The sequence below is a fragment of the Tiliqua scincoides genome, chromosome 9 (genome assembly GCF_035046505.1).
Source record: "Tiliqua scincoides isolate rTilSci1 chromosome 9, rTilSci1.hap2, whole genome shotgun sequence".
Lineage (NCBI taxonomy): Eukaryota > Metazoa > Chordata > Lepidosauria > Squamata > Scincidae > Tiliqua > Tiliqua scincoides.
In genome coordinates this window covers 37,381,647-37,409,058 of record NC_089829.1, presented here as the reverse complement: position 1 = coordinate 37,409,058, position 27,412 = coordinate 37,381,647, and the positions used below count along the sequence as shown (strand labels likewise).

Below are 27,412 nucleotides of genomic sequence, written 5' to 3'. Positions count from 1 at the left end.
TGTCTGCTGGTATTCATTTGCATCTTTTTAGATTGTGAGCCCTTTTGGGACAGGGAGCCATTTAGTTCTTTGATTTTTCTCTGTAAACCGCTTTGTGAACTTTTGGTTGAAAAGCGGTATATAAATTATCCTCATCCTCAACCTTATCATTATTAATAATAATTCTCAGACTTACCTAGCTGAACAAACAAGACGGTTTGCTTTGTCAAAGGGGCTCACAATCTAAAAGGCACAAAGGAGACCCCAGCATGGATAAATGTAAGAGACCTGTCACAAAAGGTGCTTCTTTGTCTAGTTAGCATTTCCATCTGACAGCCTGCTTTCCCCTAAATTCTCAGACTGCGCGCACACACAGGTTTTAAAGAAGGATTTCTGGTCCCCAAACAGCCTAACCCCAAGTTGGCTCTCGGTCATGTCACTTGCTCCCTTTTGTAGCCAAAAGGTTAACAGTGAGGGCTGTACATTCCTAGCAAACCTATCATGGAAACCAGGAGTCTTCTGGGGGTGGGGCAAGGAAGCCACCTTCCGCTTTTAAAGCTAAGCGTTTGTATTGCCTCTTCAGAACTTTCTTCTTGTGTCAGCATCACAGGTGTGTTTGGAAGGGGGCTAAGTCCTGGTCAGAGCCAGCTGCCACTCCTAGAGGGCTGGCCACCCCCCCCCCCCAGCAATGGCCTGCAAGCAAGTTCTGTTGCCCCAAACATCACTTTCTCCAGACCTCTTCTGCCTCCAAGACTGGCAAGCAGGGGACCAGCTGCCATGAAATCTGGAGGAAGGAAGGGGACAGATACCCCAAGATGAGCACCAGACATTGACTTATCCAATGGATTGGCAGATCTCCAGAACTTCAGACAGAGGTCTTTCCTTGTCCTACATGGAGGTGCCAGGGACTGAACCTAACATCCCTCTGCATGCAAAGCAGGAGGTCCCCCAGCTTGCAGCTGCCAAGCCCCACAGCCAGGAGAAGCTCACTCTTGCTCACAGACATGGCAAATTCTTCATAATTAATAGCGCCCCCGACAAAGCCTAGCGGACAAACATCGACTCCATCGGTCCTTCTGCCTCGCTGAAATAACCACTGCACTGCCCAACCTTGACACTCAATCAATGCCTCCCGCTTTGAAATTAAAACATATGGATTTTTCCTGGCAGGCATACGGCAGGAAGGGATCATTATTCCATGATGCACACCGAGGTCATGCTTCCGAGCACTAAACATATCAAAACTAGCGGTGCCCTGCTTGGGATGTCAGAGGCAGCCTGTGGCCCGCCCAGGTGTGTCCCATGCGTGAGCTGCACAGATCACAGAAAGTGGGTAATCATTAACACATAATGGCAGCACACGTGGCTCAATTTATCATTTGCACAAGTCACAAACTCTGTCATATTTGTAGTCAGGTGCAAGGCGCTTGGTTCAGGCATAAGGGGAAACATGGAAGCTACATGGGTTCAGATGCCAGCCTGAACCTTGGGTGCTGCTGCCTGCGAGAGCTTGGAAAGCGCAAGAGGCAGCAGCAGAATGACGAGTGTACTATGGAAGGAATCACCTGCAGAAATGGAGGTTCAGTGGAGACAATGAGATTGTCTCAATATTTGTAAAAAATCTCATTTGAAAACATGGATTTATGTTCAGTCTGCCTCTGCAAAACTGCCCTGAATCTATCGAGAAACGTGGTGATACAAATATCATAACAAACCAACAGCTGCAGCAAGCCATGGGTTACGGGGAATGCAATTTGCCAGTCCTGAAACAGCTTCATTGACTTCTCCTGCATTTCCAGAAGCAATACAGTTAACCCCAGTTAACTGTAAGTTAAACCCCAGTTAACCCCAGTTAAATACTGTTAAGTCTTAGGTGCTCAGAACCAGGGAATCTCATAGACCCCTTGATCCTGAACACGGCTGCATTTGCCCAAAAATAATGTAGGGAGCCCATTTTCTGGGTTCCCCACATGCTGAGCTAAGGCAGGATTAGAGAATAAGCCTTATTTTAGGGGGACTCCCTGACTTGGGAATGCCTTGGGATTTGTCCCACCCTTACAACCAACTTTCCCACCTTCAAAATCAAGATCATCCACAATACTGATGGAATATGAGCTTGTTGATTTCTGAATTACCTATTGGCATAGACCTCCTAATCCAAACAGGGAATATTCTGTGTTTCAGATTCCCAAAATTATAATGAAAATGAAAAACTGGCCGTGGACCGGGGTGGGGGAAGCGACGTACTTTTGATACTTTCCTCCTTGAGCCATCAACATTCTCTGCTTCTTCATGCTCCTTGGCTCCCTGAGTGAGGTTTGTGTAGCTGACCAGTTTGCCGAGCAAAGACGAGACCTTGGGGCGAATATCCAGCTCCTCCTGGAAAGGAAACAAGTGAGATAATGATGATGAACCATCATTGCTAATTACCCTTGCTAATTACCCTTGCTAATTGGGTAAGAGGCACTTTTTCAAGTGGGTGCTCCTCTTTTATTTAGCAGGGGGAGAGTAACTGGCCCTCTTCACCCCAGCAGTGTCTTTTCTAGTGGCTGTCTGCTGGTGTTTTGCAGCTTTTAGATTGTGAGCCCTTTTGGGACAGGGAGCCATTAGTTTGATTTTTCTCGGTAAACCGCTTTGTGAACTTTTGTTGAAAAGCGGTATATAATACTGTTAAGAATAATAATGAAGATAATATTTATTTATTTATTCACATTTTTCTACCACCCTTCCTCCGAAGAGCTCAGGGTGGTGTACCCGGCTGCTCCCCTCCTTTTGTCCTCACAACAGCCCTGTGAGGTAGGTGAGGCTGAGAGAAAGTGACTGGCCTAAGGTCACCAGGAAGCTTTATGGCTGAGGGGGGGTCTGAACCTGGATCTTCCAGGTCTAAGTCCACCTCCCAAACCACTACACCACCCTGGCTCTCTTTAATATTAATATTGCCAATAATACCAATACAGGTGTGCATCGCTTAACAACCGTTTGCTTAACGACGGATGTCAATGCACAACAAAGATGCTCTCAATGAGGCAATCGCATCTCCCAAAACCTGCAGCAAAGTGTCTGTTTACACAACAGAGAGGTTCTTAATGCAAAGAAGAGGCAATCTATCTCCTATAGCCTGTGCAGCCAGCTAAGTGTGTGGCAGGGAATGTCTGTTTACACCACAAAGGCAAGAGATTGGACTAAATGTTCACTTAATGACCTAATCGCATAACAGGGATTGGAGAATGTATCCCCGTCGTTAAGTGGCACAAACCTGTAGTAACAAATACTTCATATTTATAGTTCAAGGTGCTTGGTTCAGACATAAGGGGAAACAGGAAGATACGCAGGTTCACATGCTCCTCTCCTCAGCTCATGAATCCAGGAAACCTGTTTTCTTTAAGCCACAGCTCCCAACTGTGGTTTGATCTCTGGCTTCAGAACAAAGATTTGAAACCAGAGTTTGCAGCCAGCCACAGTTCTGGAGCTCTAGCCCACCACTCTCCTCCCCCCACCTCTTCTTCCACTCAGTTCCCCTCTTCTAATCTAAAAAGGAGCAGTGGAAGAGGACACCCTCCCCCCCCATCCGCTGCCTGAGACAACTGCCTCAAATCATCCTCAAGGATGGGGGCAGCCCTGTTGCCATCCAGAGCTGACATCCAGGCTGGAGGTTGAAATTGCCCTGTGAACGTGCTGCCGATTTTTGAGGCTATAAATAGAATTCAAAAAGGGGCTGAGGGCTAAACAGACAAGATGTGGGAGTTATTAGAATGTGTCTGTGTGTTTACAGGAGAAAGAGAGATCAGAAAGTGTTCGCAGCAAGGGGAATGAGGGGGTCACTCTTGCCTGCACACTGGCCTCCCAAATTCAATTGCCTCCCCAAAGCTGCTCTGCATCCCAGAGCGGAAAACTGATGGGTACAATTTAAGCCAGGCCGTTTACCCCTTCATGGCCCTGATCCCAGTTGCCCACCCACAGCAGCTGCTTCTGCAAAAAGAAAATGATGTTGGGAGTTCCAGTTCGGCAACTCTTGCATCACTTCTAGTTGGGCCCTGAGTAAGTAGTTCTGTGGAGACAAGAAGAATGAGGACTGCAGACCACCGGCTTTGCATGACTAAAACCTGGGTTTAGTCCTCAGCATGCCCAGGTAGAGCAAGAAAAGACTCCCATTGGAAACCATGGAAAGCTACTCCAGCAGATTCCACCATACTGAGGGCTAGACTCGGTTTCAAGTTGGCTCCCTGTATTCCTGGCAAAGCTCAGGGTTTCCAGCTTGCCAAATGGAGGGGTCTCTCTAAAGGGGGTCCCACATTTGCAGAAAACAAGCAGCCTGCATTGCTCAAGTCCGTCTCAACGTTTCCCATCAATCGTCACAAGTGGTGCATGGGGGGATGGGGGCCAGAAACCAACAGGAGCCAAGCAGAACATTCTGCACAGCAACCAGGCAAACATCCCAAGGAGCAAACAAAAGGTGCCCAAAGGCCTGCTGGGGCAACCACGGGAGACCAAAGAGCCATCTCCGTGGAAACTATCAGCACAGACCGAAGTGTGGCACTGACTCCGGCTTGGTAAAGTGACAGCTTGCCGGCATCTGGTTCAAGCAACCGAGCAGGAGAGAGGACTTCTCGGGAGGGACAGAAAGTTGCTCTGAACGTGGGAAGCCGACCCTGGCTCCTTGTGTTCCACACATCCCTGCAAGTGCAGCTGACATTACTGCTTGTCCTCGCAACCCCCCTTTTTAAGCAATGTGCTCAATACCAGAGCATGAAAATTTTGAAAAGCGCATGCCTCTCTAGAGATTGCAACAAGCACATGAGAAACTGGGATGACTTGGTGCGGGGCAGGGAGGGGGGGTCGTCATTTATTTTAAGAGACTGGTATTATTGTGCCTCTTTCTCAAAAGGGATTGACAGCCCAATCCTATCCACACTTTCCAGGGAATAAGCCCAATTGACTCTAATGGGACTTACTTCTGAGTAGACATGCATAGGATTGGGCTGTCAAGCAGCTAGCAATATATTAAAAACACAAGAAAGGTTTTTGTTTTTTTTAAATGAGCATTAAGCAATAAAAGCATCATTAAAACAGCTCAAATTTGCTCAAAGGAGCAAAACCCAGAAATTAATCATAATCTGGAAAAGTGAATGAATGTGTCTTCAGGAGCAATGAAATGAAAAGCAGGGGAGCCAGTCCTGCAGAGGCGGGCGACCACTGGGAAAGTCCTCTTATAAATCTCCTTTCACCGCAAACACATGTGAGGGAGGAGTTGCAAAAGCATCCTCCCTGCCAGCAGACTTTAGGGATGGGTGGATTTATACAGAAGAATGGGGTTCCCTTCTGGAACCCAAGTCATTTAGACCAGGTCACATGAACCCACCTCTATGGTCTGCCCCATGCCAGGAGCCTCAAGTGCAGGAGGCAGTCTCCTAAAACAGCAGGTAAGTAAGGGGTGCCCACCAAGCACCTCAGTCTGTCCACCTCTGCTGCCTTTCCTCCTTATAGAAGGAAGAGAAGTGTGGTGCCAAAAAGGAAGTGTGGGAAGGAGAGCACCTCCCACTCTAGCTCGCCACTCTCCTCCACTCAGGTGCCTCTTCCTTTTCTAATCCAGACAGTGGAAGGAGGCAGCTGGTGCATAACTGGATGAGCGGCAACGGCGCCTGGCATCACAACGCACTATGCAAGAGGGGCGGCTCTTGACACACCACCATGGTGCTGGGAGGCCTGGCATCAGCCCTGGTTATTCTGGCTCTTGAGCAGCCTGGCCAGGAGGAAGCCAGCAACTGTGGGCTAAAGAAACCGGTCACTGCTGGCGGACGCCACATAAAAATCAGGGGCAATTTTTCATTTTATCAAAACGAAAGGCAATTTCTATTTATAGTCCTTTGCTGGCAGCATTTGGGGGGAGGGGTTAGCATTTGAGTGGCTAACAGCTTCTCCAAAAAGAAGCCAGGCCAGAAGCGCCCCATTTGCACGTGGGATTGCTCCAGTAGTGAGGCACAAACCAGCGAAGGTCCATCTCCCCAGGCCTCCACGTTCATCACAGCCGCACTTGCCATGGTGGGGAAAATGATTATCTTGTTCCAAGAGGCCGAGGATTCTAGTCTGTGATGCGATGCAAAAGGTTCCAAGCTCAAAGCACTGATGCTGCAACAAAGGCATTCCAGAGTTGGGACTACTACTTCTTCTCATTGAAAAGCCTCATTTAGGGTTTTGTAAGCAGTCACTCGCCTGGCATGGAAGTGGGGAGTCAGAATTGCCTCCAGGAAGCAAACTCCAGGAAGCAAAGTGTCGACCCAATGTGCGGCGGCAGTGAAGAAGGCCAATTCTATGCTTGGGATCATTAGAAAGGTATTGAGAACAAAATGGCTAATATTATAATGCCATTGTACAAATCTATGGTAAGGCCACACCTGGAGTATTGTGTCCAGTTCTGGTCGCCGCATCTCAAAAAAGACGTAGTGGAAATGGAAAAGGTGCAAAAGAGAGCGACTAAGATGATTACGGGGCTGGGGCACCTTCCTTATGAGGAAAGGCTACGGCGTTTGGGCCTCTTCAGCCTAGAAAAGAGGCGCCTGAGGGGGGACATGATTGAGTCATACATAATTATGCAGGGGATGGACAGAGTGGATAGGGAGATGCTCTTTACACTCTCACATAACACCAGAACCAGGGGACATCCGCTAAAATTGAGTGTTGGGAGAGTTAGGACAGACAAAAGAAAATATTTCTTTACTCAGCGTGTGGTTGGTCTGTGGAACTCTTTGCCACAAGATGTGGTGATGGCGACTGGCCTGGACGCCTTTAAAAGGGGATTGGACAAATTTCTGGAGGAAAAATCCATTTTGGGGTACAAGCCATGATGTGTATGCGCAACCTCCTGATTTTAGAAATGGGTTATGTCAGAATGCCAGATGCAGGGGAGGGCACCAGGATGAGGTCTCTTGTTATCTGGTGTGCTCCCTGGGGCATTTGGTGGGCCGCTGTGAGATACAGGAAGCTGGACTAGATGGGCCTATGGCCTGATCCAGTGGGGCTGTTCTTATGTTCTTATGTTCTTGCAAAGCGTGACGACTCCCCTCTCCCTTTCAGGTTGCAGGTGATTAACATCACAGGCTCATAATTTCCTCCCACTGCCCTACACTTAAATGATGGATTTATTTACAATGCTGAAAGACATTGCAGGTGGAAGTGCAACTTCAAAAACATCCTCTTTGCACGAGCTTGTGCATGGTTGGGTCAGGCCATCAGACAATGGCTGAGCATCTTCTGTGCATTAAAAAGGTTCCAGGTTGAATCCCTGGTGGCATCTCCAGCTGGGTCAGAGAGAAAGACCCCACCTGAAACCCTGGATAAACGGTGGGCAGTCACAGTGCCTCACTCTGCTGAGGCCAGTGATCTGGCTATGGATGTAGCAGCTTCCAGTGCTCCCACTGTTTAAACTCAGTCTTTAGCTATTTGGTTTCCAGGAAAGTATCATCATTGCTACTATCAGGTGTCCTGAAGCTCCCAACTCAGGACAAAGGGAGAAGAAGGATGCCACATCCCAAACAATCCAACGGCAAGAAGGGACACAGCCGAGGACTCACACTGCAAGCAAACACCTTATGGAGCATCGAAAGTTTTCTAGAAGATGGACATGTGTCTAGTGGACATTTAGTCCACTTTCCAGAACACTCTCCCTGACTATAGGGGGTCTGTAGGGCCCAATAGCCACCTCCTGTATTTCCCATCTGGGAACTGCCTGCCTTCCCATTGGACTATTCCCATGAGAAGCAGAGAAGTTAGGTTCAAAACAAATGACCTTATCAGCTTCAGCGGCCCCATGTTATGAGAATGGCGTGATAGAGAAGCATTCCTGAGTGTTTACCCCAAATGCTCAAGGTGATGTTTATTCTTCACATGTATCAACTTAACTGCACCCGCTTCACCCAAGTGATGGGAATGTATTTTGGCAGTAAACATTTAGGTGTTTAAATTACAGTAAATATACTGTATCACTTTGGCAGTAAACCTTTAGGTCTATATAGGCTCCTGGTCCTTACTGATTATACTTGCAGGCTGCATAGCCCAGTTGGCCAGACAGTTGAGTCTTATGCCTGGAGCTGCTCCTGTAAGCTTGATGCTCTTGGATTTTAGATAAATCAAGCTCCTTTATCATAATCTTGGACTAGACTTGCTTCTTCCTCAGATTCCAAAGAACCTCGAAGTCCAAAGAACCTCCAGCTTATGTCCCCTTACCCTGTGTAATCCTCAGGCAGCCCAAATGGGTCTCCTCAGATCTGTGCCTGCTGTTGACGGACACAGATTTGAGGAGACCCATGTTGGGTCTCCTGGGCCGGGAGGGGGGACAGGATATGGCAGCAGGGCCTGCCCCCATCTCTGCGCCATTCCCTACCCCATCACCCCCACCCTCCTCCAGAATGCCACCCCCCACTCCCACTTACCTCTCCACTGCCTGGCGCTCACCCGGAGCTCTGGGCAGCGGTTGTTGCTCCTCCACCTGGCACTGGCTCAGCACAGGTTCACACTGAGCTGGCCCAGTTCACACCCATGCTGGCCCAGCAGTAAGTATCACAGGCATGCCTTATTAATTATTATTATTATTATTATTATTAATTTATACCCCGCCTTTTTGCCCAACGGGCACACAAGGCGGCTTACAATTTAAAAGTGCAACATGAAAATCAATCATTAAAAACAATTTACAATAATTAAAAAATCTAAAAGCAAACAAACCCCGTGGATTTTCATATAAAAAGCTAGAAGCAAGAACGCCAGCCAGCCTGTCAACAATTAAAAGCTTTTTGAAATAAAAAGGTCTTCAGTCCACGCCAAAGCGTTAGCAACGAGGGAGCAGTTCTCAGTTCTAAGGGGAGGGTATTCCACAGTTTGGGGGCCACCACCGAGAAGGCCCTCTTCCTGGCCGCCACCCCTCTCACATCTCTTAGTGGCGGCACAGTCAAAAGGGCCCCCCCCCCGATGATCTAAGAGCACGGGCAGGATTGTAGGGAAGGAGGCGGTCCCTCAAATACCCCGGACCCAAGCCATAAATGGCACATTTGTGACACTGCACACCAGTGCTGGGCCAGTATGGACCCATAGAAAGCTATCTTGCATCAAATTACTTCCTTGGTCCTTATAGATCAGTATTGTTAACAGTTTTCCAGGAATTTTTCTCTGCCCTAACTTGGAGGTGCCAGGCATTGAATGTGGGGCCTTCAGCATGCAAAAGCAGGCACATAATTTTAGCCCTTCCTCGGAATTCTTAAGAGGTGTTGCCTTCCTCTCACCTCAGGCAGGAACTGAACTGGTAGCAGCAAGACCAGGAAAACAGAAGCGTACCGTTCAAGAGCCACCTAGGAATCCCCTCCCCATACTTGGAGATACCAGAGACTGACCCCAGAACCTTCTGCATGCAAAGCAGATGCTCTACCCCAAGAAACGGCCCCCTCCCAGTTAGGGAGACAATATCTGGCTCATGAGGTAATGGAAATTTCCTGGGTTTGTCTGCCCCACACTGGTGGCACCACTGCAGAGCAAGTCAGCACCAAGATTATGGCCAGTGGAGCATGGATTGGGACTACTGAGAAACCCCATTCTTCCATATATGCCCTCTGGTCCCCAAAGGGTTTCTCCTATGCATGCCTCCTTTGACTGAGGCCAGGTGTACAGCAACAAGAGGGAGGAGCCTTCTCTAAAGTGGCACCACAATTATGAGCTGTTCGAGCTGAGATCTGCACCCTCCCTTGTGGGTTTACTGACAGGGTTTACACATTTTTTGGTTTCATTTTTTAATTGTATTGTTGGTGATTTTTATGCCTCGTAAGCTGCTTTGCTCCCACCCCCTAATTATGGACAGGGAAGGTAGGGCAGAAACAGATACATAAATAAGTTACAGGGCCAAAGAAGACAACACAATCTGTACAGCCAGACCAACATCATGAGCTGTAAAAAGCAATCGCTGCATCTCCCAAAAGATACCCAACGTTGTGAGCTCCCCACACTTCAGGTTCACACCACAAATTGCCAAATGGAGCACAACTGGTCTGGTCTGAATGCCAGCCTGGAAGAGCCCCTCCTAAACCCTGAACAGGAAACCATTTTAACATACATATAAAGGACAATTTTATGTGTGCACTTTACCTCAAACAAGGCCAAGTTTCTGTCATAGTAATCCCCTTTGCCAGCCTCCAAATTGTTGAGGAAAGGACTGCTTTCTTTATGGTTTCCATGACCTGCAGAGAGAAGAGAGGACAGTGTTCTTAGTTCACTAGAGGAAGAAAAGCCCACAGTTCTGAGGAAGGGAAATGGCACTGTTTAGATTAGAACATGGGAATCAACTTTAGATTGAGGTAGGCTCTTGGTCCAGCCCTCAGTATGGTCAGCACACCAAATGCCAACCCTTAACCAGCAGTACACCAGTTTCCACTTCCACCTTCCCTCCTCCTCCCTGGAAGCAGAAAGGAAGAAGGAAATGGGGCAGAGCAGAGAGGGCAAAGGAGGGGAGACTCCTGTGCCCACAACACTCTTGCCCACCACTCCCCTCACCACCTCTTATGCTCTTTCCCCCTCTTCCTCTGCAGAGACACTCTAGCCCCCACCACTCTCCTCTCCTCCCTACTTCCTCATCTGCTCCATTTCCCTTCTCCTTTTAAAATTCAGGTAGTGGTTGGGGCAGGAAGAGATGGGTACTGGACACACACAGACACTAACCATCAACTTGCCAGCTATATCAAACACCTCAGTCAACCATCTGGATGGACCAGCACTAGTCAAATTCCTCAAAGAGAATGCTTAATTTGCCTGCTGCAAATTGTTGAGTACTCCGGGACACTCTCTATCTAGTACAGACCCTCTGTTCATATCGAGTTCCAGCCAAGCCTGTGGAACCTCACCATTGCCCTGTGTGATCCAAGAAGACATGCCTGTATGATAGAAACCCTAACACTAACCCTATACTTCCTTGTAGAAGTGCACAGGCAGTGAAGATCAATAGTATAGGTCAGCTGTCTTTCAGGGAAGCTGCTTTACCATTATGGACCTCCTCACTGATGAAGGCTGGATACATTTCAAAAGATTCAGGGTTTCTCAGAACACAGGACGTTTTTTTCAAACTAAATGAGAAGCTAGATGTTCAGAAGATGCTGATGGTATTGAATTCTACTCAGAAGTCCAGCAGAACCAACCGTTTCAAGTCAACTAATGCTGCAATCCCATACACGCTTACCAGGGAGCAAGCCCATTTAACTCAATGGGACTTCTGAGTAGGCATACACGTGGTTGAACTGTGCCAAGGGTTAGAACAAACCGGAACATCAAACAACTGTGTGCTCCACTTTCTCTGAACCCTGCGGATTACTGAAAGTCAAAAAGCCTGCTGGAAAGAAATCAGTCTTCACTGCACTCCAAAAGGAGAGTGAAGATGGAGACAGGTGGCTCTTCTTGGGAGGGCACTCCCAGGCAGCACTACAATGAAAAACCCAGCAGTAGTGATTTGTACACTCAGTTATCCACCATACAAAGCAATTGTTTTGCACCGTAGATCATTTTCAACACCAGTGAACTGAAGTCAATAAAGGTACTGAAACTAAAAGTCAAGTGAGAAGCAAGTGTTGCAATTCCAAGCTGATTACACACAAAAGTTTCTTTTGAGCAACACACTCTAGTGCTTTTGCTTAGTTACTAAAACCACAGAACTTGATACTGTAAAGGGCTTTATTTTAAGTAACAAAAACACCTCTAATCTGTCTAGCGCTCTTCAGAGAGGGCTGTCTCAGCTGGCATTCAGACATGTCACACTCACTCTCAAAGCAAACACAAGGAAGAAGACGAGGAACAACACTGTGAAAATATGCTGTCCGAGTTCCCACAAAGAGATTTTCTCTTCTAGCTTTCAAACGGAAGATTGTTGCATTTGCCCTCCCTCCTGCCAAATGCAAAGATGGAGGAAGGAGAAGGCTCCCATGGATGTGTGAAAACCAAAACATCCATCCCACCTCCCCATATTGACACATGCCAAGGCAGCCACATTAGCCAGCAAACAGAAAAGACAAGACAAAAACTCTTGGGGCAGATGTTTCCACAGACAAAGCACTTTGTCAGACACTTCCTGCTGTAAGGATGGAAAGACCGTGCGTGCAAGCGTGAGGGCAAAAGACGACAAGAGCATGCACACAATCACATCTGCATACGTACATAGTAGGCCTCTGACAAAGTGGGTAACACCCCACCAAAGCATCTGCCACAACATATTTGTTAGGATCAAACTATATGCGACATTAAGAGTATCCTTGTGTTATGTAGACTCTTGCCTTTACTTGCAAGTTATTGCTGTGCAAGATCCCAATTTGTATCATAACTTCGGCACAAAGGAAGGGGTGTGTTTAACCCTTTGCCTGCTCCACATCCATTTTCTAAAAACAGCCTCCTCTGACAGAAGTGAGTAGGGTTGGCACAAGACCCCTGGTGCCTGAGGTGGCACGCCCAGTGCGGTCCCCACCCTTATCCACTGTGCAATCCCAGGCATGTCTTCTCAGAAGTTAATCCCATTGAGTTCAATGGGACTTTCTCCCAAATAAGCATGCAGAGGATAGCCGCCCTTGTGATGTGCCAGCTTCTGCTCCTTCAGTGAGAAAAAGAAGAGGGGGATGGAGCAGAAGAAAAAGCATCGAAGGGAGGAGAGAGGTGGACTTCAGTATGGGAGCAGAGAAAGGAATTTAATTGCTACCCAGCAGCCTGATCTAAGGCATGTTTACTCTTATGTAAGACCCACAGAGTCCAGCAGGACATACTCCCCAGGAAGATGTTCATAGTGCAACTTTTTGAGGCAGGACCCCTTTTATGGGTCTATCATTGGCCTCAGATGGAGCATGTTGGCCATTGATTTACTGTGGCTCTTTGACACTCATCCCTCTGCCTGTCCTAAGAACTACTCTTTGCTCCTTTCAGAGCACTCCCCAAAGGCCCACATTTCTCCACACAAGTTCTTTCTCCGCAGAAGGCAGGAGCTGGAAAATGTATAGTCAAGATCACAGCAAGGGCATCCTATTTTAACCTCCATCAATATGTTGATTCGGCCATCCCAGGCGGAGTGTGAGATATAGTCTCTGCAGGAGTACTCCACGGCTCCAGCTGAAGCATCCATTTGCCAAGATCACCTTCAGTTAGATTCCTGAGTAATTGGCACATTTCAGCTGGCTCCGGCTCACAGTTCAATGTGTCTCATTTCATTCGGCACATGACTGTGTCTCGAGAAATGCTTTTGGGCAACTGGTAATTTCAGAAAGTTAACAGGAAAGTGGCATTTCACTCCTCCAGACTCACAACAGGAAAAACATTGAAGTCGCGTCACTGAACTCATGCCTAGAGAATGGAACAGACACTCGCCTGATTCCTTCACAAGTTGCAAAGTCAATCATCCTTGGCCCAGTTTAGACAGAAGAATATACGAGCCTTGCTGGATCAGGACAAGGGCCCATCTAGTCCAGCTTCCTGTACTCACAGTGGCCCATCAAATTCCTTTGAAAGAACATAAGACCACAAGAGACCTGTATTCTGTTGCCTCTCCCTCGTACCTGGCATGTGAAGACAGGTGACCTCTAAAACCCAGACGTTGCATACAGTCATCACGGCTTGTAACCTGTGATGGACTTTACCTCCATAAATCTGTTCAATCCCCTTTTTAATGCATCAAGACCAGGTGCCATCAACACATCCTATGGCAAGAAGTTCCACAGATTAATTGTACACTAGGTAAAAAAATATTTCTTTCCATCTGTTCTAACTCTCCCAGCAGTCAGTTTTAGCGGAAATTCCTAAGTGGAAATCCCCACCCTTCCCAAGTAGCTGCTTCACAAGTCATAACACAGAACTGGCACAATGCAGTAGCTAAGAGACTGAGCTATGAGTTAGGACTTCCCCAGTTTGCGCCTTGCCTCTTGCATGATTTCACTACATAGCCTAAGGCTCCCTCGGTCTTTCCCATCTGCCCATTAATGGACATATTAATACTTACCGGGTTGTTGAAAGGACCCCACTAGGACAATATATGTTCAGCACCTTGCACACTCAGGAAATGCCATTATAATAGCAAGTATTATAAGAAACAAGCTCCAGTGTTAAGCAAAATGTAAGCTTACGGATATGCTTGACTGGGTTAATAATCCTTATTTAAATGGTGAAAGGCAAATAAATCATATATCCCATGGAAATTGCACTCCCTAAAAACATAAATGTCCCTGGCCACCAATTATTGATTGGAATGTACTGGGAGCAAAATCCAATACTACCAGTGATCAAACTCTTGACATCAGCTGGATGCAGATCACACACATGTGTAGAACCATTCATGCAAGTAGGTTCAAAATCTCATTACAGAAAGGAGAGAAACCTTTCTTTCTTTGTTGGAGTAAACGGGATGTTCCCATATTACAGAGGAACACACCTGAACTGGCTGGCGGAACGTACTTTCAGCAGGAGCCTGTGACTCACTCTGGGTCCTGGGCCAGCATGCCTGTGTGATGCTGGCCTTTGCAAATGCATGGGACATATTTGCATTTTAAGCACACACTGAAAAAGACAAATCATGGATGAAAACACAGAAATTGTTTGATTTAACCCTTAAAAATTTGCCTTTAGGGTTCTTTCCTTTTTAAACTACTTGCTGGACTTAAAATGACAATTGCTATGAAAGCAGGACTGATAGGTCAACATTGGAATTCACACATTCAGCTGTAGTTGAGTATATCCGTATTCTGGGTGCCAGCATAGCTGGCTGACCCTGTTATTCGCACATGCTATTTAATGTAGTTTCAAGTTGTGTATGAAGTACATGTATTGTTGATCTGTAAAAATGAACCCAGGTACAGTTACTCAAATGGAAACCAGGTACAGGTGGCCTGTACTGTGTACCAGGTAATGTGTGAACAGCCCCATTGTCTTGCATGGATGATGCTTTATGATTGATCAAGGCAACCCAGTAAGCAGGATTGGGGAGAAGTTAGAAGTAGCCAATCAAGATTGACAGTTGGACTAGGAGAAGGCACCTTGTATTAAAAGAGGTTCATCTAACCAAGTACTGTATTCTCTGACTTTGTCGAGGTTTTAGAGAGCTACTCTTAAGATCTTTTCCCATTCCCCCTTACTGTAAGCCATTTCTGCCCAGCGTTGCATATGCACAACAGGGATCAAATGTGTACACCTGTGGGCTGGGCAGAAATGGGTTAATCTGTGGAACTCCTTGCCACTGGATGCTGTGATGGCACCTGATCTAGATGGCTTTAAAAGGGAAGCGGACATAATTTTGGGGAGGTTACAAGCCATGATGACTGCATGCAACCTCTGTAAAATACTATGCTTTCTGCACTCTGTTTCTGCACACACTCACCCTAATGCTGTGTTTGGGAGGGAGGCTGTTCTATCTGGATGGGAACCCCAGTGTTTGCACGTGCATGGGAGGACAGCCTGATGGCTGGATTGTTGGCTGTGAATGAGGAGCAGCCAGAGGGCCAGACTGGAGGTTTTTGTGGGCTGGGTTCACCTTCTCCCCAAGTCTGAGCTATTCAGCAGTGCTGATGTGAATGGGAAACCTACATGGACCATGGGCAATGACACAAGGTCGAATCTGGGATGGGGGGGTAACAGCTGTATTTGTTGGTCTGGCATTCCAAAGCCTAGAACTTTCATCCATATCCTCTCCCCACAACAATGACTGAATCAGACCTATCTTCGCTGTCCCTAATTTGCCCTGCATTCTGTCCAGGCTGACAAAGACTTGCAAGGGCCCCGTTGGAGGCAGAATAATCTGGCAGGCATCTGGCAACACATAATGGGTTTTGGAGAGAAAGGGAACTCAGGACCTAGGAGAGCTCCCAAGTTACAGAGAGGTTGCCTTTACAGGGGACTGAACATCTAAATATTAAAGCAGCTTGCTGAATGCCCAAGCCCAGCCCACTTGGATTTGAGTTAGCAGGGATTTAAAGGGGCAGGGACCCCACTTGGAGTAGTGCACTATGTCTCATGTCTCTGGTTAGCCTCTAGCTGCACTCTCTGCTAGCAGATAAACAGGGGAATGAGGGGCTTTGGCGAGATGGTGTTGCTGAGAATTTTGCTCCCTTGCTGGACAAGAGTCTTGACTTCAGGGCAGAGCTGGGAATCAGGTCCCCTTTGTCTGGGAAGTGTGCAGAGAGCTCTCCCTCATACTGAAGTTGGCTTGGACTTTGCAGGATCCCTATGGCAGACTCTCTCATTATGTGGAAGTTGGGGTGTCATGTGAACTAATGTGAACTGATGGATCCAACCACATTAAAAAGCTATTAGTTGAGCTTAAAATGCAATGCTAAACTATCCCTCTTCACTCCCTCCCCTTTGTACACTCAAATTCCCTCCCAGTTTCCAGTAGTCCATAAATTGCCATTACATCCCAATTAGTAAACTATGCTTTGTACTTGTCCTCCAAACCAGAAGTGACTACAACCCCAGATTAGAGGACAAATGTAAACCGTGGTTTTCAGCTCTGAATTGGGATAGAAAAGCAAACCATGGTTTGCCTCAAACCAAAAGTCATGGAGGGAGATAAGAAGAAGGAGAAGGGAGTAGGCAACAGACAAAAAAAAATACTTTTTTACCCAGAGGGTAATTAATCTGTGGAACTCCTTTCCACAGGATGTGGTGATAGCACCTGGCCTAGATGCCTTTAAAAGGGGATTGGACAAATTTCTGGAGGAAAAGTTCTTCACAGGTTACAAGCCATGAGTAGGTATACACATCAACTTTGTTTTGGAAGTAGGCTACCTCAGAATGCCAGATGCAAGGGAATGGCAATGGGATACAGGCATCTAGTTTGCTCCCAGAGACATCTGGTGGGCGACTGTGAGATACAGGAAGCTGGACTAGGTGGGCCTTTGGCCTGATCCAGAGGAGCTCCTCTTCAGTTCTTATGAGCACACGAGTCCAAGCCTTGCTCAAGTACTGCACTTCTGTTCTGTATCTTCCCTTGGGCTGGCATCCCATGCAGCCTTCCTTCCAATTTAACACAGATAATTCCCAAAACTAATTCAGAGGATAACACCTACACAGCTTGCCATGACAATCATTTCTTTCTGGTTCATTCCCACTGTCATCAGGCCCCCATCACCAACACACACAGACTGATCACTAATGGAACACAGCGCGTACGAGCACACGGTCAGATGAGCACCTCACGAGTCCTTCTCGTGCTGCGTTCCAAGTCCCTGCATGCATCGGCAAGGAAGAATGGGAGGAGGGGAGGGAAATGGCACAAGCCTTCAGAAAGAAATTAAAGTTGGGACAACGCTGCGTGTACAGCCATCTCAACCCAAGTTCTGGAGTCAAGATGGAAGAACAAAAGTTTACAATGCTGGGGCTGCTAAACAACCAAGACCAGATAACATGAACAGGAAAGAATTTCAGCATCCTCTCCAGTAGCTGCAAGGCTGTCCCTGTTCACAACCATACTTCATACACACATTCAACTTACACAGATTCAATATATGTGCTCACCAAACAGTTTAACAGTGTGGGTGGTTCCGCCTGATATTCCCCTGCATGTGCAAATACCCCACAGTGAGCATGAGATGGGAGGCAGGAATCTACTGTTCCCTCAGTTGGTCTCAGTTCCCATGTGCCTCTCACAGCGTGACTCTAGTTTTTCAAAAAGATACGGTATGCATTTTTCACACAACACGGCCTCCTAAAACACAAGAGATTCACGGGATTTTCCCGATCAGTTTTTGACTAGGCACAACTTTTGCCTTGCACACTGACTCTAGAACCTAAGCATAAGATGCTACTCTATTGTACAGTCCAGTGTTCTTCAACAATTACATAGGTACTGTATATATGCTGAGCTCTCAGTGGAGGAAGAGGACTAACACCAGAATCCTGTGCACACTTTCCTGGAGGCTTACTCCTGAGCATTAATGGACAGGGTTGCACTGTAAGACTGTAAAACAACTGCCAGAGGTTACAAGGAAAGGTGGATTTCAAGAAGGTATCAAAAGGGAGCAAGCAAGGAAAAATCTGCAGGTGTTCCAGGAGTCCATTCCAAGTGTAAGGAGTAGCAAAGGAGAAAAGATGTTGCCATTGGAAGAAGCAGAGAACTTCAGGTGTTTGAGGCTGGTGGAGCAAGAAGAGTTTACTTTGTGGGCAAGACTACAGAGTGCTAAGACAGCTGAGAAGTAGGGAGAGGGTAAAGACAAGGAGCTTGTGTGAGATCCACAAATGACAGAAAGTAATGTGCTAACCTTGGAAACATGTAACATCTGGCCACAAGCAGTTTATCCACCTGGCTACAGGTTACTAGTGTATATAATACCCATGTTTATGGATCAGCACAAAAGATAAAGACCATGTTAAAGATCATGTTTAAAGATAAACATGCACGTGCAGCACTTATATTGGTCAGTACTTTTTGCTCAGGAACTTCACATTTAAAACCGGGATAATACCCACTGTACTTATTTCCACACATGGTTCCTGAGGATCACAGCCTTTGCTCTCTAAAACTGCACAGTGCACCTCCTGCTGTTACAGACTCATTCCAGCACCCATGTGGAAGCTCAATGCAATCTGCTTATACCACCATCAAATTTGCACCAAGGAGAGATCAGTTAGCAAAACTGACTGACAAAGCCCAGGTCCAGACCGCATAAGAGGCACAATGAAACAACACACCTTGAGTTGTTAAAGGCTGTTAAAGAAGTTCACCATCCCAATTTGGTTTTTGCATAGGCAACTATGTCATACAAGAAAGATTAAATATCTTCCATTAAATGCTATTACAGTCTTGCAAAATGACCGAACAATCCTTTTCTCAAAACAAAATTGGCTGTTTTGGAGCCAGGCTAATGGTCAAATATAAACGAGATTGAACTAAGCTAGACAAATGCAAATTCATCTGAATGTTCCAAACCTGAACCAGCTTAAGGAACAGGTCAAGAGAGACTTCAGATGACAACCACACTGGGGTACACAGTTTGGAGAGAGGAAGGGATGGATATTCCCCTCTACACTGCATAAGGTGTGTCCGTGTGGTTGGCAACCTTCAGTCTCGAAAGACTATAGTATAAGCCTACAGCACCCGGTATTCCCAAGCGGTCTCCCATCCAAGTACTAACCAGGCCTGACCCTGCTTAGCTTCCAAGATCAAACCATTCTGCAATTTGAATAGCCAAGCTTAGACACTGACCACATTTGGAAATAGCTTAAATCAACTGGGTACACACCTTATGTATAAAATAAGCCCAGCTCTCTTTTTTAAAAACGGTGTTGTACAGTGTTATAGGAACACTCTCAAGCACTCCTAGGCAAGGCAACGACCAACTGATTCAGCAACTGGAAAAGATCTATTCATTTCAAATGCAGCCACCCAAGTCGTTCATCAGCACAGATGACTGCACAACCTCTTTCAGCAGAACAGAAGCAGACTAAGCCTGAACACAGAGCTATACATCAAGGCATACCTACCCCTTAGCAAGAGCCCTTTGCCATTCTCCGCTACTTGGCTCACCATTCTCCTTATTCTTCCAGGTCCTTGGACCACATTTAGCGCCTGTCTCTGGGGAGCACCAATGAGCCAGGAGAGAACAGGATGAATTTAATTCAGGACTTCCACCGAAAGGCACCGCTGCCTCTGTCAAGCAGGCTCCCCGCTGCAGCGCTGCCCGGTATCGATCAGTCACGCACACCACCAACTAGGGTCCTCTAACATACAGGCTCAGTTGACACTGGCAGAGGATACATTCTTTTCTGCCAAAGACAATCCCTTAGAGAAGAGGTCAGGAAGGCATTTTGGGTACCGTGAAAATCTAAAGCATGGGGGCTTGTTACTGGCTGCTGCTTGCAGACTTGTTTGGAAAGGTCAGCTGCCATGGAAAGCAAGGGAAATACTACTGGACATGCCTTGGAGATGCCTGTAGCATATGCACATGGGGGAAATCTATCACAGGTGCAGGGACCAAGTGCAGTGGCTGATAGCACCACTCAATGGAATGGCATGGAAAGAGGAGGGAGGCAAAGCAAAAGGTGCAACAACAGATCATTTTTACTATGGGGATAAGAGTACTGTACAGTCACTGGGGAAAGGGAATAAAATGCAATGCACACCACAATCACTTGTGCAACTGGTAGTGACATGGCTAGAGGGGGTGAAAAGCACTAAGTTTTGCAGGGAGCCTCACTGTGTATGCCTCCATTTTGCTCCCACCACCTCGAATGGTGGGGGGGGGGGAAGGGGAAGGTAAGGGGGGAGCCTCCTTGCATGCTGTGGTGAGGCTCCCTGCAAAACACTGTGCTTTGCATCCCCGCTAAGCTACACCACTGGCAACTGGGTCCTAAATGCCAGTGGTTTCTAGAGCAGAAAAAGGAAATTCCTACAGGGAATGGGGGGGGGGGATGGCCAAAACTTGGCATTCTGCAGAGTTACCAAGCTGCTTTTATTGAACATTTTGTAATCCTGTCCATGGAGGTCATAACAAGTACATGGCTGGCTTTCAGCACAGTTATGCCCTTCTAAGTAATTAAACAATAACGCAACCTGACAAAAGGGGCACAGAGAGGTGGGGTGTTAGAATGCTGACAGGCTCGATCTCCAAAAAGTCAAATCCCCACCCTGTATAAATGCGAGGCTGCCATTCGCAGGACTTGCTATAGTTCTTGTCAGCACGGAGCAAGGGGTTGGTGACCACCAAAGTCCTCTCAAATGCTCACATTCTGCAATTCACATTCCCTGATCGTCCCCTCTGCTCGAGAGCCTTCACTTTTGGAAACTTCCCCCCCCCCCCCAATGATTCACAGGGAGCCAAGAGTTTTTGCAAGTGCCAGACAGGGTAACTGCATTTAGATCCCGCAGGCTAACTGCATTTCTAGACTCTTATCTCGGCAAGCCGCACTTTCAAAAATGCCACTGCAAGTCTCAACAGGTTAGCCCTCCTGAAGAATTTAACTCAAGGCTCAGCAAAAGAGGCCCCAAATCGACTGACTTGGTGCTTTATTTCTATTCAGAGAAAAATAACTACAGGCCACTTAGGCAGGAGGCAGAGAGGGGGGGAAAGAAACACACATGCGTATATTTCGTTGTGCCACATCACTTCTGAAACCATTGAAGCCTTTTCTTGTTTTTAACCAGAGGCTGTTACAAGAGACAAGTTCTCCTAGAGGTTATCTATATCTGTCTCCTACACGGGACTTTCAAGGAACAAACCCTGTTAGCAAGCACTGTGAATGGTGGTGGAGGAGCTGTTGATAAATTCCCACAACCAGTTTGGAAACCGCCACTGGATTCTTTACAATCAACCGTTGTGAGGCACAGGCTACCACCCCACCCATACTTACCTGGTAGTAACCCCACTGACTATAATGAGACTTACTTCTGAGTAGACAAGCAAAGGATTTGGCTCACGATTTCTCACAGGTGACCAGGCAGAAAAGGTTTTGTAAGTTTACGTGTGGTTTCCTACCCTTTTCAGCTACAAAATGACTAACGGGGTATGTGAGGGGCAGGTGGGCTAGAAAAAAAAGTGGGCTAACAGATTTTTTTTGGGGGGGGGTGTTTGCAAGACTGTCCTACAGCACTGCAACAGACACATGAATACTGAAACTGTGGATGAGGCTCAACACCAGGAATCCTTCTCACCCAACTATGAAAATTCAAGGAGAAGACTGGGAATATTACCGAAGGAACTGGTTCCCCACCACTCTTCCCCCATGAGTACAGATCCAAGGACTCCGGGGTTGCCTCAACTTTGACCTCACTGGACTAAACTTGAGGAGACAAACTGAGAAACAAAAGCCTGGGCAAGGAATACATGTACACCAAAGAGGTAAAATCCTTCTGATACACCCTGGAAGGTCTCTGGACAGCCCCACCTAAGACACATGCCAAGACCAGCCCCACTTAACCAGTGAGACACCAGCCCCTGCTGCTTGCTGCTCCCTGTAGCAAGAGGTGCATGAGTGGAAGAGGACGTGTGGAGGAGAGATGAGTGGTGGGCTAGAGCAGGGGGTGTCCAAACTTTTTGGCAGGAGGGCCACATAATCTCTCTGACACTGTGTTGGGGGCCAGGGGAAAAAAGAGTTAATTTACATTTAAAATTTGAATAAATTTACATAAATGAATACATTAGAGATGGAACTTATATGAATGAATGAAGGTCTTGCAATAGCTCAAGGCCTATAAAAGGCCTTGCACAAAGCAAGGCTGGCCTTTCCTTTGCTGCCACTGCTGCATCACAGACATGAATCAGCAAGTAGTGGAGGGAGCCCTCCCACGGTCCCACAGCTCACGCGAGGTTGAACAGTTGCCCTCATGCTGAGAGCGGTTGCGTTGGGCCAGTGCAGGCTCCAGCAAGTCTCCGGAGGGCCAGAGCTCATTGGAGACTGGGGGCTCCCAGCGGGCCAGACTGGGAGTCGTCAAGGGCCACAAGTGGCCCCAGGACCAGGTTTGGGCACCCCGGGCTAGAGTGCCCGAGAGACGCTAGCACACCATTCTCCTCTCCTTCACAGGTTCTCTTCCATTCTGTTCCTCTCTACCTTTTCAAACCCAGGAAGCAGGTGGAGGAGAGGTGGGAGAGGCAGCTAAAGGAAGCAGCAGGAGTGTCACAAATCTCACAAGAACCCACTGCCCATCTCCACACCAAAAAAACCCCACCAAGTCACAAGTAAAACTGACCCTTCCCATGCAGGGATTTGATTATTTGCATCTTGCAAAGTTTGGGGCATAACACAATCTTGTCTGACATACCTACTATGGACTCCAACAACAACACCTTTGCCATGCTAATAAAAAGCAAACTGAAGGACAAAACTTAACCTACATAAGGAGGTTCCCCTCTAATCCACTAAAGGTCAAGGAAGCAGCCTGTCACACAGGGAGCACACGCTGCATGCAAAAGAACAGAAGCCCCAGAACAGTTTAACATCACACCTGCCCCCCAGGCAAAGGGAACAACCTACTACATCAGTAACTTTGCAATATATCCACTGCAGCAGTGACTTTACCACTTTGCAAAAAAAAAAAAATGAAATAAAATAAAACCCCGGCCATTATGCTAGAACACATCTTGATAAAGAATGTCAAAGGTGAAGTTTGCAAGGTTCATAGCAGGCACCCCCCAACCCTGAAAAACACTTACCCCCACCAGCCTTCATGCTCGTCTGGTGCCGAGCATCCCCCATTCTGTCACATCGCTTATAACGGAAACACTGAGCACAAAGATTTTTTAAAAACACAAAAACTTGAATGAGAGGATTTTATGCGCAGTTGCATTTTGCTGGCCAGCGGAACTGCAGAGGGTCTTAATCTCCACTTAGCATGGGGTTTCATCACCGCAAACAGCCAGGTTTAAGCTGTTCATTAAAGAGGAATCAGGTAATTTTTCCCTTGTTGTTGCAGAGGGAGAGGGCTAGGGTAAGGCAAGCTCGTGGTGCTGCCAGGGAGCAACAGCCTGGCAAAAGTTTTCAGACTCAGGAATTGAATAGAACCTCCAGCTTCAGGAACAGCATTCTGCCATTAAATATCTATAGAAATTGTCGCCTTCTCGCTGTGCTTGTCAGCTTCCCAGAGGCATCTGACTACATAAAACAGGATGTTGGATATGATGAACATTGAGCTGGATCCAGTATCAATATTCAGCAGGATCAAGGATATCAATTTCCCTTCTGCCATGAATTCACTAAGCGGTCTTCGGGCAAACCACAAATTACACACAGTTACAGATCCACAGACTTACAGTGCAATCCTATACATAGTTTCTCAGAAGTAACTCCTCGGACCTGTTCCCAGGCAAGTGTTATAGGATTACAGCCTTTTTCAAAGGAAAGCAGCCAAAGTAGGCTACAAAGTTCAACAGAGGAGGAGAGGTGTTTAACCTCTAACCCAGTGTTTCTCAAACTGCGGGTCAGGACCCACTAGGTGGGTCGCGAACCAATTTCAGGTGGGTCCCCATTCATTTCAATGTTTTGTTTTTAATCTATTAGATTTGACGCTACCATGGTATGTGACTGCATTTGGGGAAATGTTAAGACCCGTTCCTTTCTCAAGCTACTATATATATTGTTTTAATGGGACTTACTCCTGGGTAAGTGTGAGTAGGATTGCAGCCTAAGATTGTGAAAAATTTTCCTCCTTGATGATGTCACTTCTGGTCATGACATCACTTCGGTGGGTCCTGACAGTTCTCATTCTAAAAAGTGGGTCCCAGTGCTAATGTGTGAGAACCACTGCTCTAACCATTTCTTTCCTGCTCAAAACTTCCTCCCCTGTGGCTTTTCCAACCTATGGAAAAAGATACTGGCAGCTGCCTCTTTCTCCCAAAGGGTGAAAAAGTGATCAGGGTAGCAAATCTAAACAAAAGAACCATCAGTAGAGAAAGGGTTAAGCAGCTCCTCTCCTCCTACCAACCCTCTGCTTCCAATTACAGCCTCCATTGATGTGTGTTTGTGAAAACAAAAAAGCCTGTGTTTTTTTTTCCTTTTTGCAAAGGGTTAACACTCATTAACAGGCAGGTCTCCAGTTCCAAAATGCTAGTTATACTGCAACTGTGTATAATGTGCAGTTAGCCAAGTTCCAGTTCTCCCAGACTTTCTAACTGGCAGTGTGGGTAAAGTGATACCAACCTACTGAACGAGGATGTCAGAAGGATCACTCAGAAAATATAGGTAAAGAACCCTGAAAAAGCATGACACAGATGCTAGAAAGGATTATTATGGTGGCTGGTACTCTCTGTTAAAACGAAGGCAGCAACTTTTAGTCCATCCTTCAGTTTGACATAAAGCCACTCACTCAACCAATGGCCCAATCGCACACAGGGCCATCTGCTGCCATCAGTCCTGTAATAGCAGGTGCGAAAGGCTGCCTGCCATTGTGTGCTCCACAATGGCCAATGCAAATGACCAGACTCCAGGCGCCCACTAGTGGAGCCCTGGCTCTCACTGCAGCACGTACAGTGGCAGCTGCAAATGCTAAGATTCCTCCCCCCTCCCGGCCCTGATCCACCCCCGACTCTCCTCAAAGCTAGCAAATGAGCTGGTGAAGGTCTGAGAAGACCCACTGGCAGTCAGGCTGCCTACCAGGAGGTAAGTAAAGAGCACTTTTACTTACCTCCCCCAAGCCATATGGTTGCCCCCGCCCAACCAATGGACACAGCACATACTCCAGTTGTGTCTTGATGGTGGGAGATAGGATTGGGGCTTTAAAAAAGTTCAGTGATTGACTAGCAAGCAGAAACTGAAGCTCTTGAAATTAATTGTTAAACACAAGACCTGATAGAAACTGCAGGTGGCGACCTCAACCTGCAAAGATGCATTCCCTTCTCTGCGTGAGAGAATTGGGAGATGCCTCTCCCAGGACAAGGCAGTTTGCAACACACTGCAACACTCATATACATCACAGGACACCAAAGAAAGCTTTGTGCTTCAGAGCTATTGCTTTTCTTTCTTCTATGCAAGCTATGCTTTCCACCATTCAGAGCGTGACACCATAGTCTTCCGAGACTGAAGGATGCCAACATGCAAGCTGATGCAGTCTTAACCAATTATTAAGGCAACAATCCTATACACCAGGAGTTTTTTGGCAGGAGGGCCACATCACCTCTCTGACACTGTGTCTGGGGCCAGGAATAAAAAAGAATTTACATTTCAAATTTGAATAAATTTACATATATTTACATAAATACAGGGTGACCAAAAGTAGGTGGACAGTAGGTGGAATAGGGTTTGTGTTAGGGTTATACTATAACGATGGTGTTCATTATAACTATGGCGTTTGCATTTTATTAAATTATATTTAATTGTATTAGTAAATATAACTGTACATGTAATCTCAAAATAAATGTTATCATTTACTGTCCACCTACTTTTGGTTCACCCTGGATATTAGATATTAGAGATGGAACTTATATGAATGAATGAAGGTTTTGTAATAGCTCACGGCCTATAAAAGGCCTTACACAAAGCAAGGCCGGCCTTTCCTTCGCTACCACTGCTGCATCACAGACGTGAAACAGCAAGCAGTGGAGGGAGGCCTCGTTCCACAGCTCATGCGAGAGGTAAAACAGTCGCCCTCACACTGAGAGCAGTTGCATTGGGCCAGGGTGGGCTCCAGCAAGTCCCCAGAGGACCAGAGGCTCATTGGAGACTGGGGGCTCCCAGAGGGCTGGATTAGGAGTCCTCGAGGGCCACAAGTGGCCCCCTGGGCCAGGGTTTGGACACCCCTGCTATACACCCTTACCTGCAGACTAAACACCACTGAAATCAGTGGGACTTACTTCCAAAGAGGTATGCATAGGATTGTATACCTATGGAACTGATTGAACTCCATCCTATTAATCGACAACCCTTTATTTTTGAAGGGTACGAATTGCACACACACAGCAAAATGTGCAGACCGCTGTGCAGATGGAACTTTGAACGCACAGTACTCAGAGGAGGGGCCAGTAGAAATGCATATGCATGGAGGAAATAGCTCAAGAAAGTGTTACACAATGGTTTGGTTGGGGTTATGCAACTTTCTAAGCACACCCACCCTTTCTTCAAGGACTTCCACAACTCAAGAAACAGAGAAATGGCTTTTTAGAAGTTTTGGGCCAGCATGCACCTCCGCCCTTCCTCTGTGCAAACACAAAAGGGAGCTATGACAGAGTGGGGCTTTTATGGGCACATGTCTGCACTGGGATATGTGTGTGTGTGAGCGCACAAACACAAGGGGATGGTCAAGATGTGGGTCATTTACAAGAACCAGTTGGAGAGCCAAACTGGAGGCACTTCTGGGTTGGATTTCAACTCCCAGACCTTTCTCGCTCACCTGGAGTTTAGCGTTAGGGCAGCTACAGTATTTTCAACTACTGTGCCACAGGCACATTGGCATCCCACAGATGGTCTGCAGATGTGCCATGGGAGTTGGGGGGGAGGGTTATATATTAGTAGGACCATCGGGGATGTAAGCCCTCGCCTGGCACTGTGGGTGCACATCAATTGTCCAAAAACTAATGGTGTGCCTTGATCATTGAAGTGCCTTCTCAGTGTTCTGTGAGATGAAAAAGGCTGAAAATTGCCTTGTTAGGGCCAGGGAGATGCAAGTCATAAATTTAACTCAGCTCCCAGAATAACATGGGAAGGTTTCAAGGAGGCGAAAACTACAGGGGATGCCCCCTTATCCACAGGGTTCCATTCCCAGACCCCCTGTGGATACCAAAAATAGTGGATAATGAAATCTATGGTTTGGGGGGCTCACTGGAGCTTCCAATGTGACCAGAGCCTTGCTCTGATCTCATCTGGAGTCGTTTTGAGCTTCAGAAATGCCGCATGCAGCCTCAAGATTCCAGTCACGCCTGGGAGGTCTTCCATGGGGTAATCCAGGGGGTTCAGCATCCATCAGGAGGTGAATCCACAGATACAGAATCCATAGATAAAGAGGTCTCACCTGTATCCCCCTTTC

The 27,412-nt window shown here is 46.9% G+C and overlaps 1 protein-coding gene across 1 annotated transcript in view; it reads right to left on the bottom strand.

Moving 5' to 3' along the window:
• Positions 1-27,412, bottom strand: part of SLC12A4 (solute carrier family 12 member 4) — a 72,967-nt gene that overhangs the window by 31,105 nt on the left and 14,450 nt on the right. The window contains exons 2-3 of the mRNA XM_066637884.1: positions 10,105-10,196; positions 2,227-2,358 (exon numbers count right to left, since the gene is read on the bottom strand). Of these exons, the coding sequence (XP_066493981.1) occupies positions 2,227-2,358; positions 10,105-10,196 (224 nt within the window). The remainder of the gene's footprint in view (positions 1-2,226; positions 2,359-10,104; positions 10,197-27,412) is intronic.